Genomic DNA, 19,847 nt, shown 5'->3' on the forward strand with positions numbered 1-19,847 from the left:
ACACTGTGTAACATTCACCATTCTGCCCATGTTTGAACATCTATATTACTTCAATTCTTTCATCTGTTGATGTTTGTGAAGTTAAAGAGCTGAAACCTTTATTATACTGAAACCTTAAACTAGCCGATGACAGGTCATAAGCCCTGTAGATGCCTTGACTTCTATATTACCTTCTTTAAAATTTTCTTCATCTCTGTTGTAATATGTTAATGTTAACAGCTCCCCAGGGAGTTGAATCCAGTCCTTGTCTACAAAAGTTTGGACAGACTCAAAATGTTGTTGATATATGAAAGCTTGATAACCAATCATCGTGCAGCTACAAAGCGCATGGACGAGTGGAATTTCAGCAAAGGTTGAATGATATCAATAAATTTACAAAAAAATAGAGCATAGTAGTAAGTTTGTCAAGTGTTCATGCCAAGAAGTAAGCAATAAAAAACTAAATAAATATAGCACTGTATCAACTCCATTGTTAACAAAGGGAGATAGATGTCCGAAGAGAATCTTTTGTAGACAGTAGGTAGATACCTTCACCATGTGGTCCACTTACTACTGCGGTTGCAATAGTAGCAGTAGCAGTTTACAGGCACAGAGTACTACGTTTCAAATTCTATTAAATGTCATGCTAAACTCAAAACTTAGTTTTACTTAAGGCACCCTTGACGCGCGACATAGTGTCTATATAATGGGATGGGGAAATATTGAAAGTTCTTAAATTCTTCAAGTGTATTACAAGGAAACTTCGAACTATCATAACCACGTACCTTCCAGCGCGAACTCCTCCGGCACCGGGACCGCCACTAGGAGTCCAGACCCTAGCTGAAGGTTCAGGACAGCCCTGACAAGCTGCGCGGCTTCCGAAGGGCTGCTCACGCGCCCGGGAGACTGGAACCCTGACCGGCGGGTGTAGAAGGCTGGGAACTCCTGACTGTCCCCATACGTGCTCACACAGACACCTTGAGTTTCCTGTGGACAAATAAAGCAATATAATTTTAAAACTAGATGAGTTATGGTCACGATTTATCCTCTCGCTGATGGATGTTGGAAGTCATCGTGGCAATTCTCACTCTGTTGGCAGCTGCCCTGAACAAGGACCGAGTACTGCAATGGAACCAGTCACGTAAGTTTTTTATCCAAGAAATTCTATTTTTTTTTATAGGTTCAGTCTAGGGAACCGAACGCCCTTAAAACGGTCCAGGGCCGCGATTATGAACGGCTATCTTCATCGATATATACTAAGACGATGTAAACTAATATTGATATTTATGTACGAAAGTGGGTATATTTGTATGAAAATTCAAAGTATCTTCGTCGGTACCCGGTAATTGAACATATTTAGAAAAAAATGTAAATATATTGTAATAAAAGTAATAATAATAAATCTTTATTAACCATAATATACAATGTCACACATACAAAAATGATAACAAAGGTATACACAGTTCAACGGCGAACTTGTTGTCACTTGCAATTTCTTACAGTCTAACCAAAACTTAATAAAAAATGTAAATATATTGTAATAAAAGTAATAATAATAAATCTTTATTAACCATAATATACAATGTCACACATACAAAAATGATAACAAAGGTATACACAGTTCAACGGCGAACTTGTTGTCACTTGCAATTTCTTACAGTCTAACCAAAACTTAATAAAAAATGTAAATATATTGTAATAAAAGTAATAATAATAAATCTTTATTAACCATAATATACAATGTCACACATACAAAAATGATAACAAAGGTATACACAGTTCAACGGCGAACTTGTTGTCACTTGCAATTTCTTACAGTCTAACCAAAACTTAATAAAAAATGTAAATATATTGTAATAAAAGTAATAATAATAAATCTTTATTAACCATAATATACAATGTCACACATACAAAAATGATAACAAAGGTATACACAGTTCAACGGCGAACTTGTTGTCACTTGCAATTTCTTACAGTCTAACCAAAACTTAATAAAAAATGTAAATATATTGTAATAAAAGTAATAATAATAAATCTTTATTAACCATAATATACAATGTCACACATACAAAAATGATAACAAAGGTATACACAGTTCAACGGCGAACTTGTTGTCACTTGCAATTTCTTACAGTCTAACCAAAACTTAATAAAAAATGTAAATATATTGTAATAAAAGTAATAATAATAAATCTTTATTAACCATAATATACAATGTCACACATACAAAAATGATAACAAAGGTATACACAGTTCAACGGCGAACTTGTTGTCACTTGCAATTTCTTACAGTCTAACCAAAACTTAATAAAAAATGTAAATATATTGTAATAAAAGTAATAATAATAAATCTTTATTAACCATAATATACAATGTCACACATACAAAAATGATAACAAAGGTATACACAGTTCAACGGCGAACTTGTTGTCACTTGCAATTTCTTACAGTCTAACCAAAACTTAATAAAAAATGTAAATATATTGTAATAAAAGTAATAATAATAAATCTTTATTAACCATAATATACAATGTCACACATACAAAAATGATAACAAAGGTATACACAGTTCAACGGCGAACTTGTTGTCACTTGCAATTTCTTACAGTCTAACCAAAACTTAATAAAAAATGTAAATATATTGTAATAAAAGTAATAATAATAAATCTTTATTAACCATAATATACAATGTCACACATACAAAAATGATAACAAAGGTATACACAGTTCAACGGCGAACTTGTTGTCACTTGCAATTTCTTACAGTCTAACCAAAACTTAATAAAAAATGTAAATATATTGTAATAAAAGTAATAATAATAAATCTTTATTAACCATAATATACAATGTCACACATACAAAAATGATAACAAAGGTATACACAGTTCAACGGCGAACTTGTTGTCACTTGCAATTTCTTACAGTCTAACCAAAACTTAATAAAAAATGTAAATATATTGTAATAAAAGTAATAATAATAAATCTTTATTAACCATAATATACAATGTCACACATACAAAAATGATAACAAAGGTATACACAGTTCAACGGCGAACTTGTTGTCACTTGCAATTTCTTACAGTCTAACCAAAACTTAATAAAAAATGTAAATATATTGTAATAAAAGTAATAATAATAAATCTTTATTAACCATAATATACAATGTCACACATACAAAAATGATAACAAAGGTATACACAGTTCAACGGCGAACTTGTTGTCACTTGCAATTTCTTACAGTCTAACCAAAACTTAATAAAAAATGTAAATATATTGTAATAAAAGTAATAATAATAAATCTTTATTAACCATAATATACAATGTCACACATACAAAAATGATAACAAAGGTATACACAGTTCAACGGCGAACTTGTTGTCACTTGCAATTTCTTACAGTCTAACCAAAACTTAATAAAAAATGTAAATATATTGTAATAAAAGTAATAATAATAAATCTTTATTAACCATAATATACAATGTCACACATACAAAAATGATAACAAAGGTATACACAGTTCAACGGCGAACTTGTTGTCACTTGCAATTTCTTACAGTCTAACCAAAACTTAATAAAAAATGTAAATATATTGTAATAAAAGTAATAATAATAAATCTTTATTAACCATAATATACAATGTCACACATACAAAAATGATAACAAAGGTATACACAGTTCAACGGCGAACTTGTTGTCACTTGCAATTTCTTACAGTCTAACCAAAACTTAATAAAAAATGTAAATATATTGTAATAAAAGTAATAATAATAAATCTTTATTAACCATAATATACAATGTCACACATACAAAAATGATAACAAAGGTATACACAGTTCAACGGCGAACTTGTTGTCACTTGCAATTTCTTACAGTCTAACCAAAACTTAATAAAAAATGTAAATATATTGTAATAAAAGTAATAATAATAAATCTTTATTAACCATAATATACAATGTCACACATACAAAAATGATAACAAAGGTATACACAGTTCAACGGCGAACTTGTTGTCACTTGCAATTTCTTACAGTCTAACCAAAACTTAATAAAAAATGTAAATATATTGTAATAAAAGTAATAATAATAAATCTTTATTAACCATAATATACAATGTCACACATACAAAAATGATAACAAAGGTATACACAGTTCAACGGCGAACTTGTTGTCACTTGCAATTTCTTACAGTCTAACCAAAACTTAATAAAAAATGTAAATATATTGTAATAAAAGTAATAATAATAAATCTTTATTAACCATAATATACAATGTCACACATACAAAAATGATAACAAAGGTATACACAGTTCAACGGCGAACTTGTTGTCACTTGCAATTTCTTACAGTCTAACCAAAACTTAATAAAAAATGTAAATATATTGTAATAAAAGTAATAATAATAAATCTTTATTAACCATAATATACAATGTCACACATACAAAAATGATAACAAAGGTATACACAGTTCAACGGCGAACTTGTTGTCACTTGCAATTTCTTACAGTCTAACCAAAACTTAATAAAAAATGTAAATATATTGTAATAAAAGTAATAATAATAAATCTTTATTAACCATAATATACAATGTCACACATACAAAAATGATAACAAAGGTATACACAGTTCAACGGCGAACTTGTTGTCACTTGCAATTTCTTACAGTCTAACCAAAACTTAATAAAAAATGTAAATATATTGTAATAAAAGTAATAATAATAAATCTTTATTAACCATAATATACAATGTCACACATACAAAAATGATAACAAAGGTATACACAGTTCAACGGCGAACTTGTTGTCACTTGCAATTTCTTACAGTCTAACCAAAACTTAATAAAAAATGTAAATATATTGTAATAAAAGTAATAATAATAAATCTTTATTAACCATAATATACAATGTCACACATACAAAAATGATAACAAAGGTATACACAGTTCAACGGCGAACTTGTTGTCACTTGCAATTTCTTACAGTCTAACCAAAACTTAATAAAAAATGTAAATATATTGTAATAAAAGTAATAATAATAAATCTTTATTAACCATAATATACAATGTCACACATACAAAAATGATAACAAAGGTATACACAGTTCAACGGCGAACTTGTTGTCACTTGCAATTTCTTACAGTCTAACCAAAACTTAATAAAAAATGTAAATATATTGTAATAAAAGTAATAATAATAAATCTTTATTAACCATAATATACAATGTCACACATACAAAAATGATAACAAAGGTATACACAGTTCAACGGCGAACTTGTTGTCACTTGCAATTTCTTACAGTCTAACCAAAACTTAATAAAAAATGTAAATATATTGTAATAAAAGTAATAATAATAAATCTTTATTAACCATAATATACAATGTCACACATACAAAAATGATAACAAAGGTATACACAGTTCAACGGCGAACTTGTTGTCACTTGCAATTTCTTACAGTCTAACCAAAACTTAATAAAAAATGTAAATATATTGTAATAAAAGTAATAATAATAAATCTTTATTAACCATAATATACAATGTCACACATACAAAAATGATAACAAAGGTATACACAGTTCAACGGCGAACTTGTTGTCACTTGCAATTTCTTACAGTCTAACCAAAACTTAATAAAAAATGTAAATATATTGTAATAAAAGTAATAATAATAAATCTTTATTAACCATAATATACAATGTCACACATACAAAAATGATAACAAAGGTATACACAGTTCAACGGCGAACTTGTTGTCACTTGCAATTTCTTACAGTCTAACCAAAACTTAATAAAAAATGTAAATATATTGTAATAAAAGTAATAATAATAAATCTTTATTAACCATAATATACAATGTCACACATACAAAAATGATAACAAAGGTATACACAGTTCAACGGCGAACTTGTTGTCACTTGCAATTTCTTACAGTCTAACCAAAACTTAATAAAAAATGTAAATATATTGTAATAAAAGTAATAATAATAAATCTTTATTAACCATAATATACAATGTCACACATACAAAAATGATAACAAAGGTATACACAGTTCAACGGCGAACTTGTTGTCACTTGCAATTTCTTACAGTCTAACCAAAACTTAATAAAAAATGTAAATATATTGTAATAAAAGTAATAATAATAAATCTTTATTAACCATAATATACAATGTCACACATACAAAAATGATAACAAAGGTATACACAGTTCAACGGCGAACTTGTTGTCACTTGCAATTTCTTACAGTCTAACCAAAACTTAATAAAAAATGTAAATATATTGTAATAAAAGTAATAATAATAAATCTTTATTAACCATAATATACAATGTCACACATACAAAAATGATAACAAAGGTATACACAGTTCAACGGCGAACTTGTTGTCACTTGCAATTTCTTACAGTCTAACCAAAACTTAATAAAAAATGTAAATATATTGTAATAAAAGTAATAATAATAAATCTTTATTAACCATAATATACAATGTCACACATACAAAAATGATAACAAAGGTATACACAGTTCAACGGCGAACTTGTTGTCACTTGCAATTTCTTACAGTCTAACCAAAACTTAATAAAAAATGTAAATATATTGTAATAAAAGTAATAATAATAAATCTTTATTAACCATAATATACAATGTCACACATACAAAAATGATAACAAAGGTATACACAGTTCAACGGCGAACTTGTTGTCACTTGCAATTTCTTACAGTCTAACCAAAACTTAATAAAAAATGTAAATATATTGTAATAAAAGTAATAATAATAAATCTTTATTAACCATAATATACAATGTCACACATACAAAAATGATAACAAAGGTATACACAGTTCAACGGCGAACTTGTTGTCACTTGCAATTTCTTACAGTCTAACCAAAACTTAATAAAAAATGTAAATATATTGTAATAAAAGTAATAATAATAAATCTTTATTAACCATAATATACAATGTCACACATACAAAAATGATAACAAAGGTATACACAGTTCAACGGCGAACTTGTTGTCACTTGCAATTTCTTACAGTCTAACCAAAACTTAATAAAAAATGTAAATATATTGTAATAAAAGTAATAATAATAAATCTTTATTAACCATAATATACAATGTCACACATACAAAAATGATAACAAAGGTATACACAGTTCAACGGCGAACTTGTTGTCACTTGCAATTTCTTACAGTCTAACCAAAACTTAATAAAAAATGTAAATATATTGTAATAAAAGTAATAATAATAAATCTTTATTAACCATAATATACAATGTCACACATACAAAAATGATAACAAAGGTATACACAGTTCAACGGCGAACTTGTTGTCACTTGCAATTTCTTACAGTCTAACCAAAACTTAATAAAAAATGTAAATATATTGTAATAAAAGTAATAATAATAAATCTTTATTAACCATAATATACAATGTCACACATACAAAAATGATAACAAAGGTATACACAGTTCAACGGCGAACTTGTTGTCACTTGCAATTTCTTACAGTCTAACCAAAACTTAATAAAAAATGTAAATATATTGTAATAAAAGTAATAATAATAAATCTTTATTAACCATAATATACAATGTCACACATACAAAAATGATAACAAAGGTATACACAGTTCAACGGCGAACTTGTTGTCACTTGCAATTTCTTACAGTCTAACCAAAACTTAATAAAAAATGTAAATATATTGTAATAAAAGTAATAATAATAAATCTTTATTAACCATAATATACAATGTCACACATACAAAAATGATAACAAAGGTATACACAGTTCAACGGCGAACTTGTTGTCACTTGCAATTTCTTACAGTCTAACCAAAACTTAATAAAAAATGTAAATATATTGTAATAAAAGTAATAATAATAAATCTTTATTAACCATAATATACAATGTCACACATACAAAAATGATAACAAAGGTATACACAGTTCAACGGCGAACTTGTTGTCACTTGCAATTTCTTACAGTCTAACCAAAACTTAATAAAAAATGTAAATATATTGTAATAAAAGTAATAATAATAAATCTTTATTAACCATAATATACAATGTCACACATACAAAAATGATAACAAAGGTATACACAGTTCAACGGCGAACTTGTTGTCACTTGCAATTTCTTACAGTCTAACCAAAACTTAATAAAAAATGTAAATATATTGTAATAAAAGTAATAATAATAAATCTTTATTAACCATAATATACAATGTCACACATACAAAAATGATAACAAAGGTATACACAGTTCAACGGCGAACTTGTTGTCACTTGCAATTTCTTACAGTCTAACCAAAACTTAATAAAAAATGTAAATATATTGTAATAAAAGTAATAATAATAAATCTTTATTAACCATAATATACAATGTCACACATACAAAAATGATAACAAAGGTATACACAGTTCAACGGCGAACTTGTTGTCACTTGCAATTTCTTACAGTCTAACCAAAACTTAATAAAAAATGTAAATATATTGTAATAAAAGTAATAATAATAAATCTTTATTAACCATAATATACAATGTCACACATACAAAAATGATAACAAAGGTATACACAGTTCAACGGCGAACTTGTTGTCACTTGCAATTTCTTACAGTCTAACCAAAACTTAATAAAAAATGTAAATATATTGTAATAAAAGTAATAATAATAAATCTTTATTAACCATAATATACAATGTCACACATACAAAAATGATAACAAAGGTATACACAGTTCAACGGCGAACTTGTTGTCACTTGCAATTTCTTACAGTCTAACCAAAACTTAATAAAAAATGTAAATATATTGTAATAAAAGTAATAATAATAAATCTTTATTAACCATAATATACAATGTCACACATACAAAAATGATAACAAAGGTATACACAGTTCAACGGCGAACTTGTTGTCACTTGCAATTTCTTACAGTCTAACCAAAACTTAATAAAAAATGTAAATATATTGTAATAAAAGTAATAATAATAAATCTTTATTAACCATAATATACAATGTCACACATACAAAAATGATAACAAAGGTATACACAGTTCAACGGCGAACTTGTTGTCACTTGCAATTTCTTACAGTCTAACCAAAACTTAATAAAAAATGTAAATATATTGTAATAAAAGTAATAATAATAAATCTTTATTAACCATAATATACAATGTCACACATACAAAAATGATAACAAAGGTATACACAGTTCAACGGCGAACTTGTTGTCACTTGCAATTTCTTACAGTCTAACCAAAACTTAATAAAAAATGTAAATATATTGTAATAAAAGTAATAATAATAAATCTTTATTAACCATAATATACAATGTCACACATACAAAAATGATAACAAAGGTATACACAGTTCAACGGCGAACTTGTTGTCACTTGCAATTTCTTACAGTCTAACCAAAACTTAATAAAAAATGTAAATATATTGTAATAAAAGTAATAATAATAAATCTTTATTAACCATAATATACAATGTCACACATACAAAAATGATAACAAAGGTATACACAGTTCAACGGCGAACTTGTTGTCACTTGCAATTTCTTACAGTCTAACCAAAACTTAATAAAAAATGTAAATATATTGTAATAAAAGTAATAATAATAAATCTTTATTAACCATAATATACAATGTCACACATACAAAAATGATAACAAAGGTATACACAGTTCAACGGCGAACTTGTTGTCACTTGCAATTTCTTACAGTCTAACCAAAACTTAATAAAAAATGTAAATATATTGTAATAAAAGTAATAATAATAAATCTTTATTAACCATAATATACAATGTCACACATACAAAAATGATAACAAAGGTATACACAGTTCAACGGCGAACTTGTTGTCACTTGCAATTTCTTACAGTCTAACCAAAACTTAATAAAAAATGTAAATATATTGTAATAAAAGTAATAATAATAAATCTTTATTAACCATAATATACAATGTCACACATACAAAAATGATAACAAAGGTATACACAGTTCAACGGCGAACTTGTTGTCACTTGCAATTTCTTACAGTCTAACCAAAACTTAATAAAAAATGTAAATATATTGTAATAAAAGTAATAATAATAAATCTTTATTAACCATAATATACAATGTCACACATACAAAAATGATAACAAAGGTATACACAGTTCAACGGCGAACTTGTTGTCACTTGCAATTTCTTACAGTCTAACCAAAACTTAATAAAAAATGTAAATATATTGTAATAAAAGTAATAATAATAAATCTTTATTAACCATAATATACAATGTCACACATACAAAAATGATAACAAAGGTATACACAGTTCAACGGCGAACTTGTTGTCACTTGCAATTTCTTACAGTCTAACCAAAACTTAATAAAAAATGTAAATATATTGTAATAAAAGTAATAATAATAAATCTTTATTAACCATAATATACAATGTCACACATACAAAAATGATAACAAAGGTATACACAGTTCAACGGCGAACTTGTTGTCACTTGCAATTTCTTACAGTCTAACCAAAACTTAATAAAAAATGTAAATATATTGTAATAAAAGTAATAATAATAAATCTTTATTAACCATAATATACAATGTCACACATACAAAAATGATAACAAAGGTATACACAGTTCAACGGCGAACTTGTTGTCACTTGCAATTTCTTACAGTCTAACCAAAACTTAATAAAAAATGTAAATATATTGTAATAAAAGTAATAATAATAAATCTTTATTAACCATAATATACAATGTCACACATACAAAAATGATAACAAAGGTATACACAGTTCAACGGCGAACTTGTTGTCACTTGCAATTTCTTACAGTCTAACCAAAACTTAATAAAAAATGTAAATATATTGTAATAAAAGTAATAATAATAAATCTTTATTAACCATAATATACAATGTCACACATACAAAAATGATAACAAAGGTATACACAGTTCAACGGCGAACTTGTTGTCACTTGCAATTTCTTACAGTCTAACCAAAACTTAATAAAAAATGTAAATATATTGTAATAAAAGTAATAATAATAAATCTTTATTAACCATAATATACAATGTCACACATACAAAAATGATAACAAAGGTATACACAGTTCAACGGCGAACTTGTTGTCACTTGCAATTTCTTACAGTCTAACCAAAACTTAATAAAAAATGTAAATATATTGTAATAAAAGTAATAATAATAAATCTTTATTAACCATAATATACAATGTCACACATACAAAAATGATAACAAAGGTATACACAGTTCAACGGCGAACTTGTTGTCACTTGCAATTTCTTACAGTCTAACCAAAACTTAATAAAAAATGTAAATATATTGTAATAAAAGTAATAATAATAAATCTTTATTAACCATAATATACAATGTCACACATACAAAAATGATAACAAAGGTATACACAGTTCAACGGCGAACTTGTTGTCACTTGCAATTTCTTACAGTCTAACCAAAACTTAATAAAAAATTGAATAAAAATTCAATTAAAATAAAAAACAAATAAATGAAAAAGTTTAAAAAAACACAAACAGTAAAAAAATTACACATAATTATGGTGTAAATTTACATTTATTATATTTAATACTTTTTAATTTATTTTATTACATCTTCCAAATATTCATTTCTAGTATGTAAACATTTATTGATTAGGAACACTTTTAACACACCTGCAATTTTTTTCACAAAACTTATTTCTTTAATTTTATTGGGGAGCATATTATATATTTTTACTGCCACGCATACGGACCCTCTTTGTATAAATGATTGTTTCGTTAATGGAATATTTAATTTACGTTTAATTCCTGGTGTTGTAAAAGTGTATTTTTCATTTAGAAAACTCCATTTTACTTTGTGGGTAAAATTTAAGATTTATCAGAGTTATCTTCGACTGTCTATAAATAAAAAACATTATTTGTGTACGAAAATGAGGATATTTGCATAAAAAAATAAAGTGTCTTCATCGGTAACCTATGATTAAACATGTTTAAGAGAAAAAAATGTAGGCATATTCTGCTTTTCATACTTAATTTTACTTTGTAGATAAAATTGAAGATAAACGTAAACTTCCCATTGTAATCGAGGCCCTGGGATGAAAAATATTTATTTTGATTAATATTCGTGCAACAGAAAGAAGCCATCTTTAACTTTTATGATTAGATTGTATAATTAAATTTCATTTGATACGAAACCAAATAAAGCATGGATTTCACTGGAAACCTTATATTATTTAATATACGGAGAAATAACTTTCAAGATTAAATCAACATATTTTCTATAGACTGTACAAAATTGATAATTTCACATATTTAGCCTTTATACGAGTATTAATGTGTTTTTCAATCATATTTTGAGAACGCTCAAATCTTTTTAGACAAAAACGGAAACGAGAAGCAAAATGGTCAATGATAGGAAATACAGTACCAAAAAAAATAATTTAAACAATTAATTTGAAATTAATTGAAAAAATAGTTAGTTAATATTAGTATTTAACAACTTACCGACTCTCTACGGACGAAATAAGCTTTTGGAATTTAGACATCATTTTTTTGTTCCGAAACCAACCCGAATTATGGACGAATTGAGCTTTTCCACTTTGGTGCAATCGGCACTGGAGAGACTATTCTTTCAGATTGCCCATAGATTTTAAAATAGGTTTATGTATGATAAATTTTCTGGACAATTTAGTACGGTTGTCCGCTTTATTATAAATGTATTCATATTTGAAGGCACAGTAAGAATATTAGAAATGAATGAATTTAATTAAAACAATGAAAAAGTAGTCAAATACCTTTAAAAATATTAAAAAAACAAGTGTATATAATCTGCAATAAATGTTGATATTCATCAAATATCAAAATGGCGACTTATTGCCAAAATACTTTTCAAAATTGTTTTCAAAATTTAAAATACAAAAATTAATTCAATTATTATTTATGTTCAGATTTGTTATTAATGTAAGTAAACATTAGTATTTAACCGCTCACCGACTTTATATGTCTACCGGTTTCGAAACGTACGTCTTTTTGTAAGGACAAATACTAAAATACACTTTCCAATTGTGGTGAACCAATTAAAATGCAATACTTGGCTATAATATTTGCATCAAAGAACACATAAAATGTTTATTTAATAATAATTGTTCAGAGTTCGTCCAGTCATCTCATTGATTCAAATCACGATTTTAATAAAAACACAGGAGTTAAAATTTTACATTCAAATAAAAAAAGGGCTTAAATTAAACGCCATGAAGTGTTCTCCTAATAAATAATAAAAAATCGTTTTAATATGGCCCCCTTTTTATTTAAAAATCAACCAATCGCGCAACGTTCAACCTCTTGGCCCCTCCCCTCCCCTTCCTAACCTCCACCCCCACACATTCTGCTACATATCGCTAAATATGATTAACCTTATTTTTGCGCATGTTCGGACATGGTGGTGTTTGCGTCCTCCTTAACTCTGCATGTAATTTATGTATTTATTCGTAAATGCTATTTATACTACGGTGATGGTAAAGGTGAAAGTGCATTTTAGTATTTGCTTTTTGGTGTAGTAAGTTTCCTGACGAAGAGACGAGTACGTCTCGAAATCGGTAGACATAAAAAGTGGTGAAATACTAATATTGACTGACATTAATTAAAATATTTGACCACAATGCTTTGAAAATAAATAATTGGTTATTACTATAAACAATATTTTGAGTATGTCCAAATGCTTGCAGACTGGCTGGATTTCCTCCCTTAGGAGTTATTTATTTTTTAATTTATTGTAACAGAGAGAAAAAACACTTTTGAGAAGGAAATATGGAAGTCTAGGCATTTACATGGCTTATGGCCTGTTATTGGCTGGTTTAAGTGGCCACTTTACTCACTGGGTAACATTTACCTCATAAGCCATGTAAATGCCTAGACTGCCATATTTCCTTCTCAAAGGTGTTTTCCCTCTCTGTTGCAATAAATTTAAATAGGTTATATTTATATTTTTTTCTGTATATTAAACTCAAAATCTGTTTTTTTTTCAGCTATGTTTATTATTTTATTGAAGGTGCGATATATTCATTCATTTTCATCTCTTTTTAATACTGTTTATAATACCACTTTTAATTAGTTACCCGTTATATACACATGGACAAAATATAATCATTTTACTTGACAACCTTAGGTCCTTATTTTTTTTTATTCTTCTTCTTCTTATGGTTCCTCTCCCCGATGGAGGTTGGAAATCATCATTGCGATTCTTACTTTGTTGGCAGCTGCCCTGAACAAGGACTGAGTGCTGCAATGGAACCAGTCGCGCAAGTTTTTAAGCCAAGAGATGCGCCTTTTACCTGCACTGCGTCTCCTTTCAATCTTTCCCTGTAGAATGACTTGTAAATTTATTTTTTTATATTTTTCGCCTCTCATCACATGCCCAAAGTACTCAAGTTTTCTTTTCTTTATAGTCTTCAGTACCTCTTTATCTTTTTCCATCCGTCGGAGAACATCATCGTTTCGGACTCTATCCATCCAGGAGATTTTTAATATCCTCATGAAGCACCAAATTTCAAAGGCTTCGATCTTTTTTGAAGTGTTTAGGGTGAGTGTCCACGTTTCGACGTCGTAAAAAAGTACCGAGAAGACGTAACATCGAGTAATGCGCATTCGTAGGTCTAAATTAAAGTCTCTACAGCAAAGAAGGTCACGCATCCTGAAAAAGCAGTCTCGCTCCACCTATTTTTTTTTGTTAATTAATTAATTTAAAAACCACTTTAAAAAATAAAGTTTACGGCAATTTTTACTTCACCTAAATATTATGCACTAAAGAGTTTTGTTCTATATTGTAAGTTTTCTTCCTGGAAATTAATTTAGTATCTCTTGAACAACAAACATAATATGAAAGTACTACCCATATCCAAAAACCATTTAAAAAACTAAGGGTCTTCCAATCGGTTTGCTTGTACTAAATAACTTTATTTTGTTAATGAACGGGGTACTTTTGATAATTTCAATTTAAAATACAGCGATTTTGCTCGAAATTAACTCTATTATTTTTATTTCACTTTTTACTGTGGCTTTGGAAAATTGTAAGGAAGACTGATGTGGGATATTGTCATCTTCTTGATATTGGAAAAATATTATCGATTGAAATCCTAGCTGAAGTTCCCCAGAATTATAATATTATTTTAATTACATCTTTTTGTTATTTTTCTGTGTCTGGACAAATGAAGAATACAATTCGGCTTGAGAAACATAACCAGAATCCTGGATGAGTGTTTTTGACTCCTGCTTTCTGACGTAGAGTTGGGTGCGTGGCCATAGAAAAGTCGATTAGTGGTTGAACATATACAAATAGACCCAACCGTGAAGATAAAAAAAGATATTAAAACACGGGTAAAGCGGCCAGTTCTGTCAGGTCTGGAGACATGCCCACGCAACCCGCTCCCCCTTCTGTAACCTGACTGCTTACCAGATACTCCAAGGTCCTGCCGATGTCGAGGATGGACTTCACGCCGCTGGAGACTACACACACCGGGGTCCTGCCCAGCTCTGTGAGGTCTGCAGATATATCCATGCTGCTCTCGCCCCCTCGATGGACCCCTCCTGCAATCAAAATACTTAATAAGTCAAAAACTAACTTGATTTCAACTAAACTTTATTTTTAGGAGATATAGTCTTTGAGTTGTTGAATTTTAGTTACTAGGCATATGAATTTAGTTTTTTTCCAAGACAAACTTTATCCTAAAACTACATAAAGGATTTTTTGCAACATTTCGATTTGGCATAAAGCTAGTATAACCTGTAGCTCAATCACAAATAACTATCGACGTGCCCAAAACCATGAAAAGCATTTGAGCGATCACAATGGACAATAAAACACATGCTTAAGTTATCGCAGTCATAAGTCAACGCGTGTGTAATCTCTAAGTCAACGCTCGTGTTGGTTTGTCTTTTTTATTTTCCTCGTAAATAAATACAGTTCACTGGCGAAAAATCGGTGTTTACTATAAAAAAATGTACAATATATTGCATTTGCAAAAAATAAGAAGTATCTAATACAAAAAAGTAAAAATTAAATTACAATTACTATGGCGACTGCTTTTCTTGACATTTAGCTCGCCAACCGCCGCACACTGGAGCCGAATTACGAATTGTCGGAATAAATTATTTTAGTGGTATTTTAAATATGAAATAAATAAAACAATGTATATAAATTGTTATAAAGTAGTTTTAATAAGAAAAACCTGATTTTTTTAAACTTTATTCACTATCTGAAGAATTTTCGGCTTCGTTTTCACCGATCGTGGATTGCGTGGAAGCGTCGGACGTTATAATATTAGGTGGAGCCAATAAATCCAAAGTATCCTTTTCAAAATTTACGTCTTTCTTTACAGGTACTTTTCGCAAACTGGTAATAAGAGGGTCCGAAGATATTAAAAGTAAATTTAAAACCTCTTCATTAGTTTTAATACGAGACATTTTTCGCGAGAAGTATTCTCTGTATCTTTTGAACTCTTTGTTCCTTGCTTCTTGTGCCTCTTCACTTAGCTGGCCTATAGGTAATAAAGCATGTTTTATTATTTCTGATCCGTGAATTAAAACTTTGTGAACAGTTGGAGGCATCGGGTACCACGCATATTTTTTGGCAAAGAGTTTTGCAGTTTCCATGGCGTATATCCGAAACTTATTCACGTTTATTTCATGGCCACTGGAAATTGTTTGTAAGACAATTTTGAATATCCTAATTATTTCTTTGTCTATTTCAGTAATACAAGCAGCAACTTCCGGATTACTGAAAAAAGGCCTGGATGTATTGCCATCATTTCTATTTCCAAAACCGGGTTTTGGTTTGTCGACAGGCAAACCCATTTCGGTCTTAAATTTATCTTGAATATTTTTTTTTGTTACCCCAACCATTTTCTTGTCATCGTCTCCACGCGCTTACCCCTTCTTAAGAGGTATTTTATAACTAAGAGGTAACAAACATTCATTCATTAAAGGTACTAAAGACGATATAAAAATATTATTATCCTTAGAATTTGGATCGCTACTAAACATCTGTTTGTATTCTGACTGTGCAGATCCGCCTAAGCCTCATTTGCATATAAGGGTCATATTTTTTATATTTTCAGATTTCTGAACTTCTAAAATTTCTTTATGAGCTTCTAAAAGACGAATGGCAGTATGGTCAAGTAAACTTTGCAGTTTAATTTCAGCAAAAGTATCTGTGACTACAATGCTTTCCTTTTGAGGGTAACATTCCTTTTTCGCCTGTTGTATTTTTTTGTAAGATGGAAATAGGAATTTGTCATGTTCTCGAATTATATTATATTGATGTGTGGTGAGTTTTGCTTCAATAAACATTGAAAGAGCTTCTCTTCCTGTAAGCTGCTTTTTTTTAGAGATGTTAAATTTCTTGTATGCATTTCTGTATGTGGCAGCTCTTGTGGGCGAAGTTGTCGTAACTTCCTTCAAAACTTTGGATGCATCTACTTGACCAGCAGCTCGCAATCTTACCTGTGCTGCAAATGACAATTTCTTAGGAGAGTGCTTTGATCTCAAAGATTTAGTCTTTTGGCGTTTAGCTCTATCACAAGATTCTTCGAAATTTGTTTGAGAGTGACCCACTTTTTTACTTAGGACAACATAATAGTTATGAAAACCTATTGAAGTATCTAGCCAGTCATTATTACAAACCGAGAATCTGTTTTCTCTTCTGTTGGCCTTTTGCCACCTCTACTTAAAATCAGACACAAAAAGTGAATTTTTTTTATGAAGGCTTAGTAATTGGTCTTTTGGACATTTAGTACGTGTTTCGACAAATTTTTTCAAGCATGATACTTGATCAGCCAATTTAACGTGGCCAGATTGTTTCATTTGATCAAATAAGGTACGTCTACTTATAAAAATATTAGTTGTACCTGATCCTTAAACAAAAAATTATGATGGAAATTAATGAATAAATGCTTACTTTTTACTATGTTTCCACATCCTTGACAAAAGTGACGCTTTATGTGAAAAAGCGCAAACATGCGCAAGATGTTTTTTGTATTTCCTTAAGAACAGTGAATACGTAAACAAATAAGCTAAAAACTATAGACATGATATGAACTGATATCAACTAAAACTTTACATATAAAATCAATAAACTAAAAAAAAGCAAATATATTCCCCAGTAATGTAAAAACCCCTTTAAAATATTTCAATTCAGAATATACAAACGAAATTTTCAAAAAAAGTAATAACGCCATATTAAAATAATAACAAAATTTGGAAGCACCATAACGTAATTACAATTAACATAAGGAGACTTTTCGTATTAAAATCGCAGACGGCACAAGTTTCACCAATGACGAACAAGTTTCGACTGGGACAGGGATAAAAGTTGACTTGCACCGTGACTTTAGACTACTGAGCTGTATGCCAGGTATATTCAACTATCGATTCCAGGAATTATTTGTGAACTAATATTATTTTTCAAAAAAGGGTTTATTCCAACGATTCGTGATTCGGCTTCAGTGTGCGCCGGCTAAATGCAATAAGCAGGATGATAAATAATAAATTGATAAATAAAAATGGCTTTTTTTAAATATTTACCATATTTACACAGGTGAAACTGAAATATGTGATTGTGCAAAAGGATTGTACCTCGCGAAACGTAAATATTTTAACATTTAATATTAGGTGTTCACGGATGTTCCATTGTGATCGCGAATACGATAAAAAACCATGGTGAGAAATTGTTATCACGTCGCTTATTAGCACGTCGATAGTTATTTTCGATTAAGTACTATTGGGGTGGTATTCTGAACGTGTATTTACGAACTAAATACACGCTAACAGATAAAAGAAAAAGAAAATACCCGAATCTCAAAAGCAACAACATTTTCGATTTGAACCATGAACTGAAATTGTTTCAAAAGATTATTTATGCTAGAACAAGAAACAAGTGCTAGCAAAATCTTAATGAGATACAATTTTCGTTTCGAAATGCATTTGGAATTGGAGAAGCATTACTAGTATGGACACTTGCAACACTTAAAACAATTGCACCATCAAGTGTCTGGCTTGCCAACGCAGACACGCAACACGTCACCAACAGTTACAAAACTAAATTTAAACTCTCTTTGTTCGGCGTTGATTTCGGTTGTCCCAACACGACATAGTAAACGACTTTCAACATGAATTTCAATTAAATTGGTATATGTTATATATGTGTTATGTTATATAATTAAACTCGTGTATTCAGCCAGTATTTTCGGCATTTATTTGATAGTATTTTTCATGTTTCATAATGAATTAAGAAAATAATAAACTCTACATAAATATGTAAGTGAAATCTTTCATTTATACATGCTCATCCCATACATCAAAACTTTCGAGTAAGTCAAAATTTCGTATAATCTTCCTTTACACGAAAACAGTTTCACTACTCTAAGAATCAATGTGATATGTGATAATCAGTGCTGTGCGTGGGGGTCTAAATGTGGGCTTGTGTGAGCACGGCGCGCGCCTAGATCAGTTGTATCTCCGGATCACGTTAGTCGATTTTAGCAATCGAGGTGTTTACGGAGAGCTGAAAACGTGAGTTTATTTTTTATTAATAAATTTCATAAAACGTACATGTTTTTCTAAAATTCTAAACATATCTACTTTTAAACATCTAGTAAATGTTATCACTGTAACTCTCCAAAAAAAGAGACTAACCCTTTTTTTCGAGTTTAATATTACACAAAATATATAATTGATATAAAAAGGCAGAAAATATTGAGATATTGTGAAAATGACACGTTTCTTGTTTTAGTTACCATGGCCCAACTCTTCCTAGGTTAGCTATTTGTACTATTGATTTCGATGAATAAATGTTATGTATAGCGTAATATT

General features: G+C 29.0%; 1 protein-coding gene across 1 annotated transcript in view; it reads right to left on the minus strand.

The window, feature by feature from the left end:
* Positions 1–764: 764 nt before the first annotated feature.
* The window catches only part of LOC148270908 (uncharacterized), a gene marked incomplete at its 3' end in the record, with an annotated part of 45,202 nt that continues 26,119 nt past the window's right edge, over positions 765–19,847 (minus strand). The window contains exons 3-4 of the mRNA XM_088242068.1: positions 15,433–15,566; positions 765–966 (exon numbers count right to left, since the gene is read on the minus strand). Coding sequence (XP_088098194.1) covers positions 765–966; positions 15,433–15,566 — 336 coding nt within the window. The remainder of the gene's footprint in view (positions 967–15,432; positions 15,567–19,847) is intronic.

Source organism: Micrasema longulum, unplaced genomic scaffold (assembly GCF_059751315.1).
Source record: "Micrasema longulum isolate JH-2025_06_02 unplaced genomic scaffold, ASM5975131v1 h1tg003261l, whole genome shotgun sequence".
Classification (NCBI taxonomy): domain Eukaryota; kingdom Metazoa; phylum Arthropoda; class Insecta; order Trichoptera; family Brachycentridae; genus Micrasema; species Micrasema longulum.